Genomic DNA, 12,097 nt, shown 5'->3' on the forward strand with positions numbered 1-12,097 from the left:
GCCGAAACACATATAACAAAGTGCCATCTGATTCTTTACATCTAAAAAGAGTTTATTTTTTATTAATGCTAGTATGAAGACACATAGTAGGTTAACTAACATCTTGTGCGCGCTCATTGAATGAGATAGCTAGCTCAATAGCTATGCAATCTTATTCACATGTTAATATATATATATATATAATACCCTAAATGATCCCTGTACTTAGGTCACTTTATCCTTTTAGTCCCTTTATTCAGAAATGCTCCCAATTAGTCCCTCTATTTTTGAAAATATGTCCACTTAATCTTTTTAGGCTTGAAAATAACTCAACTAGTCTCTGTATTAGAGGGGCTAGTTGGGAAGAGACTAAAAGTAAATGAACTAAATGGACCTATTTTCAAGAGCAGAAGAACTAGTTGGGAACATTTCTGAGTAGAGGGACTAAAAAGACAGAGTGATCTAAGTAGAGGGATCATTTAGGGTATTCTACTATATATATATATATATATATATATATACCAAGTTTAAAGATTTTACTTTTTAGGATAGAAAATGAAGTTCAAAAATAACTATTTTCTGTTTTTTTTTCTTTTATTTTTGTCAATGCATGTAGGTGATTTAATTATTAATTAACAAATGAGATATGAGATCTGATTAGTTTTAATAAAAATTAATAATTAGTGGAAATCTCTAGACGAAGATAAAATGGAAATAAAATACAATATAAATATAAACATCATATATGCAAACTATTTTAAAAATATAGAGATTAAATATTTAAAACAAAAAGGAGAGCTCAATTTTATTTTTCTTAACTCGCTCAAAGTTGATATGATTACAATCTAATTATATACCGAAAGAATGAACACACACATATTGATCAATTTATTTTATTTTTTAAAACAGTAGTTCTTTTAATAGGAAAAAAAAAAAGGAAATTCCACTTAATCTCATCATGATCATGATGATAATCATCATCATATCTTCTCCCACTACTTAACAAGGTACAGATAAGATACTTAAGAATGAAACAAGAATTAATGGTGACTTATATTAGTGCTTAGTGGAGTATGGTAAGTGGTGTGATGTTTAATTTGGGAAATCCCACCCAATATATAATGTTCATTGAATAATCCCATTAATAAAAATTTAATTAAGTGGTGGTGAAGTGACAAGGTTCGTGGAACCATTAATTAAGTCAAAGCTCTCCACCATCTCACCAACTTTATCATCATTAATAAAACACTCTCTTATCTACTTATCCTTGCAATCAATTTAAGCAAACATATATATATTTAGAATGAAATAAATTAGCAATTCACTTACTATTTTATACAAAAATGGACCTTCCGAAATGGTTGATGTAGACTGTGAGCTTGCTGAATTTTGACTTTAATTAATATTTTTAAATTTTATTTTTACAGATTTGGGTGAAACTTATCTTTTGTGTTAGGTACTATGCATTTCTTTTAATTTAATTAATTAATTAATTAATTCGCCACCTTCTATGTTCTTTTAATTTTTACTTTAAGAAGAAAAAAAAATGATATTTCATTTTTGTGAGTTTTTATTTTTAATATTAATTTATAAAAATATTGTAAGAAAAATAAAAAATGATTAGAATTCATGCAACACAAAATAACAAAACAAGGTAGATTTTAATGCACATAATTAATAATGTGAAAACATTGCCATGTAGACAAGCAAGCAAACAACACAAACTATTAAAATTATTATTATTATTATTATAATACAATTGTTGTTCATGAATTCAACTTTTCACAACCACTTCCTCTTTCTTTCACCCTCACTCTCCCTCTCTCTCTCTCTTTCTTGCAAGTCAAAATAACACTAGCAAGAGTGTTTGTGTTGTAATTTGTTAGCAAATCATCATCCACAAATAAAAACCCTAATTAATCTAATGATCTCAAATCTTAATACGCCTAAGAGCAACATAAGCCAAGATCCTATAACCAACAAACATAACCACCAAAGCCACAACACTAGCAATAACACCAACCTCTTCAACCTCCCCTACAATATCACTACTATCATTCTTCCTCCCTTGTCCTTGCCCTAACCCTAACCTTGTAATCTCACTCTGCTTATACTGCACTCCAATCAACAACCTAAAACAGTAAAATGTAAATGAAGCATACTTGAGCCAAACCATCCCAGCAGGTAAATTCTGAACATAAAAACCTCCAGTTAAAAGAAAAGCCAGCATTGTGACAGTTGCCATTGTTGAAGCTTGCTTTGCATCCATAATAATAGCTCCCAAAGCCAAGCCAAGACCCTGAGCAACAAGGACATACCCTAAAAGCAGAGCCAGTGTCAGCATGAAAGCCCCAAACTCAGGCCTTAGCCCAGCCATCCAGTAAACAACAAGGACAAACACAGTTGGAAGTAAGAGCTCCATGGGCAAGTCTCCAACCATTCTTGCCATGAAATAAGAGGACAAAGAGTACATGCCAGAGGACCTTTCTTTAATGAAGATAGGACGGTCTTGTGGGAAGGTGAAGACTGAGTTGAAGGAGGCAAAGACACCTAAAAAGATGGTGATGAAGAAGAGAAGGCCTAAACGGTCTTGGATGTTGTTGATGTTGGAGTGCCACCACATGAGGCCTGCAAGAATGGCAGTAGCTAAGACTTGGAATATTCTCAGGGAGCTGAAAGATTCATGCCTTCTTTCTTTGAGGCTTCTGTGGAAGAGGATGGTGAACTGGCTCAGCCAGCTTATATTGCAGTAGTCTTTCTTCTTCTTCTTGTTCTGCATCTCTTCTTCTTTCTTATTGTTGTTGCTGCTTATTGTCTCTGTAATTCATTCATGATCATGAATTAATTAGCTTTCATTCATACCTCCATGCATGCATGCATGCATGCAATAGGGTTCATGTACGTACAATCAATATTCATGTTTTCATATTTTTCCCCCTTTTTCTTTTCATATATATACAGAGAGAAAGTGTGAATAAATCATACTATGGCTAAAAAGAATAAACACAAACAACCAAGTAGTTTTATTTTGGTGGATTATATTTCGTTGGTTTGTAAACTAAATAGCTTGATAAATCGATCGAATAGTGAAACTTGAATTATATAAATATATATAGAGAGAGACTTCATTTTAAAGTTCAAACAGAGGATGTTGAAGACTTGAAGTTACATTGTACTAATATTTTGTTTAATCTTTGAATATAAGAGTAAGATATCTTAAACAATAATTGCTTCATGTCAGTGTGTTTATATATATATATATATATATATATATATATATTGATAGAAACTAAGCAATGATAACATGTGTGAAAAGAGTATACGCAAAAATTCCTTTGTCGTACCTGTTTGGACGGCATCTCTAGTTAACGTAGCATTGATACATTCCTTAACTTTTGGGGCTAATGTTTTGTTATAAGATGTGACCAAAGTTTGCTTCACACTAGAAGGGTCTCCATGATTGTCTCCATGTGCAATCCCTACAAATATTATCAGAAACCCTAATTAATCTTAGCATCAAGATATATGAAATTCATATATATATATATATATATATACACACACACACACAAAAAGTTTCTATTATATGCACAAAATTATATATATTATCCAACCTACACTTCCACCACAAATTTTGAGAATGGTTGTCACTAGATTGTCCATTAATTGAATTGTATGAATTGTATGAAGGTGAGTTGCTACCTCTCAAAGTAGATGTGACTTGTTTCAATCTATATGAGACTAATAATTTTTCAATATATGTCTACATATATCACAATTATTTATACTATAATAAAGCAACACATTCATTCTCTTTTGTCCATCTCCTTCCACTGTTAATATTGTTCAATGAATATATTGATTTCAATTTTTAGGTGGAGCCTATACCCTTCAAAGTGGACACTTATATATATATATATATATCTCTTTGAAATATTAATTGTTCTCATGATAAGCATTTATCACCCTTAATCCTCTTTAATTTGAGTCCATAGGAATAGGACAATGGGATTTCTTTAATTAAAGAAGTGTATGAAAAAAGAAAGCTAGCCAGTCATGACCTATAAAGGATCCACCCAAAGCAAAGGGACACATGTTTGAGGTTTATAGTGCTAGTACAAAAGGGTTCACCATCACATCCACCACTAACATGCTAACGTGTCACTATGTACATCAAACCAAGCTATACAACCTTTCAAAGGGATATAAATCTCAATATTCCTTTTGGATAACTAGGTTTTGTTCTTCCTCTCTATTATTTTTTTTCTTTTTTTCTCCTTTTTTCCTACTTTGGGGGCTCCTCTTTTTATCCCCTTCTTTATTTATTAATCAAATTCTTTAATTGAAAAGACTGATAGAATAAAAAAAAACCAAACAAAATTTCTATTTTTGATTTTATATAATCTATATGACAATGATTTTTCAACGGCTTGACTTTTCTTTAGGTCTTCAATTATTTTTTCCATTAAAATCCAAACTTTCATGTTATGCCATGTAGCAAGTTTCCAATATATATATATATGTCCATGCTACCCTCAATTGTCAAACCATGAAATTCCCTAAAAAAAAAACAAATTAAAAACTCATGCAAAAAATCCAATAATTTAATTAAATAAACAACAATAACCTCATATCATTAAATCATAAAACTATCCACCAACAAATTTAAATTTGCATGCAGAATAATTCAAACCTCAAAACACCTAAACCCATGCAAAAATCCAATAATATTATCAAAACAAATAACCACCACCACCACCATCAAATCAAAAATATTCTCCTAAATTTTCCCATAAACAAACAAAACACTCTCTACCTCTAAAAATCTTACTATTTAATTATCCATTTATATATATATATATATCAACTCATGCATAACATCCATATATATATAAATAAAAATAAAAAAAACCAAATAATAATTAAATAATAAAATAAAAAAAAAATAAAAACCAAAACTCACCATTTGCAAGATCAAGCATGAAATCAGCAGGATTAAGTTGAAACCCAGGCACAAACCCTAATTTCTCAAAATACTCCATAGCTTCAAATCCCTTCCCAAAATACACACACTTCCCCTCCGCCGACATCACCATCACCAAATCAAACATTTGGTAAGCCTGACTCGCCGGCTGATGCACCGCCATCACCACCCCTCTCCCCTTCTCCTTCGCCTCCCTCCCCAACCCTTTCACCACCCTCTGCGCCGCCGTCGCATCCAACCCCGACGTCGGCTCATCCAACACCATCACACTCGGATCCACCAACACCTCCTTCCCAATACTCACCCTCCTCCTCTCCCCTCCTGAAACCCCTCTCACATAAGCATTTCCAACAATCGTCTCCGAGCACTTCTCCAACCCTAACTCCACCATCACCTTCTCCGCCGCCATCACCTTTTCCTCCTTCCCCATCGTCCTCGGCAACCTCAACAGCGCCGCGAACACCAGCGTCTCCCTCACCGTCAGATGCGGGTACAAAACATCATCCTGAGCCACAAATCCTATCCTCTTGATCTCCGCCCTCGTCAGCCTTTTCCCGTTCGCCAGCACCGCGCCGCCGTGCCTCGATTGGAGTCTCCCGGAGATGATGTTCAGCAATGTCGATTTCCCGCTCCCTGACGGCCCTAGTATCGCTAAGACCTCGCCGGGGGAAACCATTCCGGTGATCCCTTCTATGATTGTTCTCTCTTCTTGAACTCCCACCACTGAGCAATCCATCCTCAGGATTTGACTCATCGTTCCGGATTTCTTCTGCCTCGGGACATATTTTATCTTATATGATAAATCAATAAACTGCAAGAATCATTGCACAAACCGTGTTATCATATTCTTGACAAAATAAATAAAAAAAAAAATTAAAATTAATCAATATGGGACTATTAGTTTGTTGGGTTTGGCACCTGGAGATGAATAGGAATAGGCATGTTTCAGATTTGAAAAGTAGAAGACGAGAAGGGTGGGATGGTGATGAGGGGGTATTTATGGAGTGGAGGAGTGGGAGTGAGGATTATGATTAGGTAAGGAATAGTTGGTAATGGGAGGGAATGGGACACGTGGCTGGTGATGAGAGGGGAGATAGAAAGAAAGAGAGAGAGAGAGAGAGAGAGCATGAGAGAGATTTACGTGCAAGAGAAAAGAGTGGAAAAGGGGTGTGGATTTTTCGTGGCGGATGAAGACGAATGACACGTCAAAAGAAAGAGATGAGTGGGCCCCATGACGCACTTGATCTGTTTACCCACCACGTGTCCCCCGTTAATGATGCTAATGCTGCTGATTGCGTGAGCCGTGAACTCGGTTCCCACTTGGTTGGGTTTTCAAAAGCACAAGAAATATAGACCCCGGCACCGGCAGGTCTCTTTTTTCTTTTTTCTTTTTTTTCTTTTTCTCACCAAATAAATATTAATTTTATTTAATATAATTTTGGAATATCAGCCAAATCTGTTTAATTAGTTTTTTAAAGTATTAGGCTCTAAACAACCCGTCCCAGATGAAGTACCAAAAGATTTAAAAAAATATAAGATTTTTTCCAACATGTGTTTTTGGAACACATAAAGATTTTAATTTCAAACCAACTCTATTGCTAATTTGTTTCATAATAATAAAAATGTGAAAGTTTATGGTCAAAATAACTTAATAATGTCGGTAAACAACATCTTGTTATAGGTTGGTTGCCTTATTTAATTTTTGAGGTAATGTGGAACAAATATAATTATTTTCATTGACAATAATGAGAAGATTGTAAAATTTATGAAAATATCGTACTAATTATTTTGAATTTTAATAATATTAATTATATTTAATATGATTTTGGAATATCACCCAACTCTTTTTATTATTATAGTGATATTCATTTAATTATTTAATTTTTAAAATTTTTCACTCATCAATTTTCTAAAATATTAGACTTTAAACCAGTCCGTAATGAAGGACTAAAAATTTTATAAAAAAATAGATCTTTTTCAACATGTGTTTTTGGAACACATAAGGATTTGAATTCTAAATCAACCTTGTTGAAATTTCATCTCATAATAATTAAAATGTGAAAGTTAACGGTCAAAATGATTTAATAATGTTGGTAAACAATACCTTACGATGGGTTGGTAGCCTCATTTAGTGTTTGAGACTCAAATGTGTACCGAATATAATCATTTTCATTGACAATAATAAGGAGATTGTAAAATTTAATAGAAATATCATACTAATTATTTTGAATTTTAAAACACAACTCTATCATTATCGGTAGCTAGAAAGTTTTTTTTTTTTTTTTTTAACTTTAAATTAAAAAAAGGAAAAATTTAAAAATCTCTATACCTATATTAACATACACTGATTTCCTGAAACATTTTTCTAAAATAATCTTATATAAGTCTAACCAACATGATTAATTTAATTATTGCAATTTAATTAACACTCAACCCTCAGTACTGAAAAAAATAAATATTTCATCTGAGGTCCCCCTCATATATCATTCGAAAATCGAAATTTAATGAATACAAAAGATGCCATAATTTATTTGGACATTCTTGTGTCGTTGCCATCACTAACCAAATTAAATTAAATTTTACACAAATAAAAGAAAAGAAAAAAAATATAAATATAAAAAAAGACATCAATGTAGGAAGACTTTCTTCATAGATTGGAAGTGGAGGTGGACGTAAGTGTTGACTTTCATAATTTCTTGTAACTCGGTGAAAGTCTTGTAAGTAATGGAACCCATTTGAAGCCGTGCAAAGAGAGGAGTTTGAAAATAACAACAAAAGTATATATGATCACGTCTAGTGGACATTTTATTCATTGCACTTGTTCACTCAATTGACAAAACTTTTTATGGTTTTAAAAAAAATAAATTTAAATTATTGTGATGTATAATGTTCTTCATAATTCAACTACTAAAATTGATGTGGATTACGATGTAATTTTCAATCAAACATTTAATTAATATAACAATAAAAAGTTCTAAAGGTTATTTTCAATACCTATTTATGTTTTGTTGGTATTGATTTATCTTTTTCATTCATATGATATGGATCTTTCATATACGATATTTTCGTGTAATTTACGTTTTCCACGTACTTTTTAATAAAGTAGATGATTACGTTGTAATTTTCACTTCTTTATTGTGGCAATCAAAAAACATCTAAAGGTTCTCTTCAGTACCTATGGATCTTTTGTTGTCATCGATTTATCTTTTTTGTTTGTATGATGTATATCTTCTACATATATTGCTATATTTACATGTAACTTATGTTTTTTACGTACCTTTTGGTAAAAGAGATGATTGGTCTTTTTCACTAAATTTCATATGATAACATGTTTTTAATGTTACATTGATAAAATGTTGATTTTAGTTCATATCAATTTAATATTTACTAATTGGAAAGTCAAACTTAATTTTAAAAGTCATTATAAAATTATCAATCCTGACATAATATTAAAAATAAAAAAAATAATCTAATACTATACCATCAACATATAAAATGATATAATAACTACGTAATGTAATTCTAGAATCAATTCGGTGCTTAACTCATTATGCGTTAAACTTTTAATCTCATCCATTGTCAAATTTCATCTTTTTGACTAACCACAATTAATTTATAGAGATATGATGTGCATAAGCATCAACTTTAAATTCCTTTAATAATAATAATCATAATAATAATAACAATATGTGATTTCATAAACTACAATTCATTGAATTGTTTTATGGTGCCAAATTAACAAGTGCCCATTTATATATATGATGGAATCTACTCCTCCATTGAAGAAGCACAAGCACAACCACAAGCACAAGAACAAGAACAAGAACAAGAACAAGCATTTACTCTAGTTCCTGTGGGTGAATAAATCCTGCCGCCCCACTTCTCTAAAAACCAACCAAAACCTTCATCCCAGTAAAGACAAACGCTTCTCTTCTTTTTCATTATTATTAATAAAATAATATATAAACTCATTGTGTTTTGACTACTTGTAACCCACTTCCAAAGTTAGTTTATCATCACCCATTGCTACCTATTCATATTTATTATATCTGAATAATAGAATAATAATAATTCAAAAATTATAGTTACAAAAATTAAATACAACAACTAAAGAAAACAAGCCAATATATACTCATTTTAGTGAGTTGTACGTAGTTCATTGTATATGTAGAGTATTTCATTATGTTATTATTATTATTATTATTATTATTATTATTATTATTATATTTTATTTTTAATTGTCGATGAACTAATTTTTCAAGAGTGATATCTTCTAAACTAGTTCAAATAAAAGTGTTGAAAACTCTATATGTGTGTATAAATGAGAGGAGAATTTTATCAATAAAGATTTAAACATAATATGTTAAAATATAAATGGATGTATTCATCCAAAAGGCATAAAAAATAATTAAAATTCTATATATACAACTTTTAGTTTTAGATAATATGTAAAAAAAAAGTACGTATATATATAGAGAGATATATAGAAGAAGAATCTAGAGAAGAGTTTTTTTTATAGAATTTTAATGAAACCATAAAGGGGTGATTTTCAAAATATTTGTGCTGTGTTGAGGGGCCATGAAATCTTCTTATACAGTAATTCAATTGACTCAAAAAAGACTGACTTGATCATATTGCTCTCTTTTGAGAAGAATCTCTCCAATGTGTTTGAGAGGTGGCTACAGATAGTGTAAAAATACCTTTTTTTTATTTTTTTCTTTTCTTTTTCTTTTTCTTTTTTAATTTTGATGAATTTGGTGCATGATCATGAAAGGAACTTGATCCCATGCATGTTTGAGAAGAAGTAAATTTACTGTTTTAGCTAAGAGAAGATGCACATATAATGTTTGCACATTTCAAAAGAGGGTAGGCAACAAGCACAAATATATATTAAAAAAAAGATTGGGATTCTTCAAAGATATTAAAAAATAAAAATAAAAATTAAAAGAGTGTGCTTAAAGTTTAGGAGGAAAAGGGCTTCCATTTCTAAATTTGATTAGAATTAGATTTCTAATTATTCCTTTTACCAAAGGTGCATGTATGTTCTTCATTGGGCCACATTGTGGGGAAGCTAGACCATGATGAATTAATATTTATTTATTTTTGTGTAGGTTTCTAAAAGAGGTAGAATGGGTGGAAAGAAATATTAATCTTTGGTTAAAAAAGTGTTAAATACCCTGCATAGATTTTAATCATAAGTAAGAAAGTTTTTGACTCAATTTCTCAATAAAGTGAATAAGTTTTTCATATATATTTATAGTTATCCTTATAGTTATATGTCAAAAGGAAACATGATGATATTAATATATTAATTTATTGTTAATCATATTCAATATTTTATATTTTTATTGATGAAGAATATCCTAAAATCTTTTTTTTACCAAAGCACATGTCAGTGAAATAGTATGTTAGTTTATAAAAATAAAAACAATGTTTGTATTATTAGATGGATTGGATATCTATAAATATATAAGTGTTCATCATGATCATGTTGATTACTTTTAATAAAGATAAAAAATCTTGACTCAATCTCCTGTGAAAGAATATAAACTTTTTTATTTATTTTTTTAATAGATAGAAACAGTTATATGTTGAAAGAAAACTTTATGATATTAATATATCTGGTGTTAATCACAATCAATATTTTATATTTTTATTAATAAAAATTATTTTAAATTTATTTTCGTCGAAGCATCTGTCGGCCAGAGAGTACATATAGAAAAAGTTCGTCCATAAAAATAATAATAACTTAAAGATCGATATTAGTTCTATATGGATTCAATACCTATAGATTTTTAAAAATATGCATTAATATTTGATTAAAAATAATTAAATATCTATAATTTCATCATCATGCTTAATTTCAACAATGAAAAAAAAACTTGAATCAATTCCCCACTAAAGCACTTAAATTTTCTTTATAATTTAATTAAGTGATCTTTATAGTAATATGTAGAAAAGAAAATTGATAATATTAATATACTTAGTGTTGATCGTTATTAATATTTTTCTAATTTCATTAGTGAAGAATATCCTAAATTTTATTTTTATCAAATTATTTGTCTGCAAAAAAGTACATACAAAAAAGTTATAGTCTTCATGCTTAATTTTTAATAAAGAAAAAATATTGACTTAATTTCCAGCTAAAGCATCAAAAAAAATTTTCTTTTTAAGTGGTCCAAATGATCATATATCCAAAAGATATGCGATGATATTAATATTATCTGTATTAATTACAATAAAATTTTTCTATTTTTATTGGTGAAGAATATCCTAAATGCTATTGGTTTTTACTTATGCATCTATGAGTTAGAGTATTACAAGTATGGGAAAAAAATTAGCCTATAAAAGAATAGAAATAATAATAATAAAGTAGTTCCATATTTTAATTTACATAAATAAAATAAAATAAATTTGATAAAAAAAAGTTTTTGGGATTCTTGCTTATGTGAAGAGAGAATATTTTTGTTTTCTTCTAATTTATTTTATTTTATTATTGTTATATTAATTTGAATGCAAGATGGAAGATGTATTGGCCTACCATAGTCCTTGATTAAGAGTATTGCCATTATTGCAACATAAACACGAGTTATTGACCAACGCTCACTTAATTCATCATGAAATCCCCCAAACCAAATTTATTGGTTGCTTATTTTTTCATACAATGAATGATTAAAAGTCTTAACATTTCTTTCTATTTTTCCTCTTTATTTTATTTTTTTTCCTAATATGACAAACATATATATACAGGGTGTGTATAACAAAGGTAATGAAGGTCGGCCGTGTATTCTCACCCGTCAATACAAATTGAGTTATAAATTCACACCCATATGGGCCATATCTAAAGACTTTTAGTATTATCATATCCAGGACATTTTGAATTAAGACAATAAATGTTCCCAAACAGTACTTTTGAGCTCACATAGTCACACCTATATCTAAAGACTTTTAGAATTATTGTGTCCAAAACTTTTTAAACAAAAAAATTAAATATTTCTCAAACAGTACCGACAAATTGAGTTATAAACTCACACCCATATCTAAAGACTTTTAATATTATCATATCCAGAACATTTTGAATTAAGACAATAAATGTCCCCCAAACAGTACTTCTGAGCTCACATAGTCACACTC

General features: G+C 29.9%; 1 protein-coding gene across 1 annotated transcript; it reads right to left on the reverse strand.

Annotated features, from left to right (window-relative positions):
* Nucleotides 1-1,684: 1,684 nt before the first annotated feature.
* On the reverse strand, nt 1,685-5,951 carry LOC120262196 (ABC transporter G family member 25-like). The gene is made up of 4 exons (XM_039270272.1): nt 5,882-5,951; nt 4,943-5,774; nt 3,324-3,458; nt 1,685-2,796 (listed from the first exon to the last, which is right to left on the reverse strand). The coding sequence occupies exons 1-4, from the start codon at nt 5,903-5,905 to the stop codon at nt 1,910-1,912; spliced, it is 1,878 nt and encodes a 625-aa protein (XP_039126206.1). The 5' UTR covers nt 5,906-5,951; the 3' UTR covers nt 1,685-1,909.
* Between the last annotated feature and the right edge of the window lie 6,146 nt (nt 5,952-12,097).

This window comes from Dioscorea cayenensis, chromosome 5, assembly GCF_009730915.1.
Source record: "Dioscorea cayenensis subsp. rotundata cultivar TDr96_F1 chromosome 5, TDr96_F1_v2_PseudoChromosome.rev07_lg8_w22 25.fasta, whole genome shotgun sequence".
Lineage (NCBI taxonomy): Eukaryota > Viridiplantae > Streptophyta > Magnoliopsida > Dioscoreales > Dioscoreaceae > Dioscorea > Dioscorea cayenensis.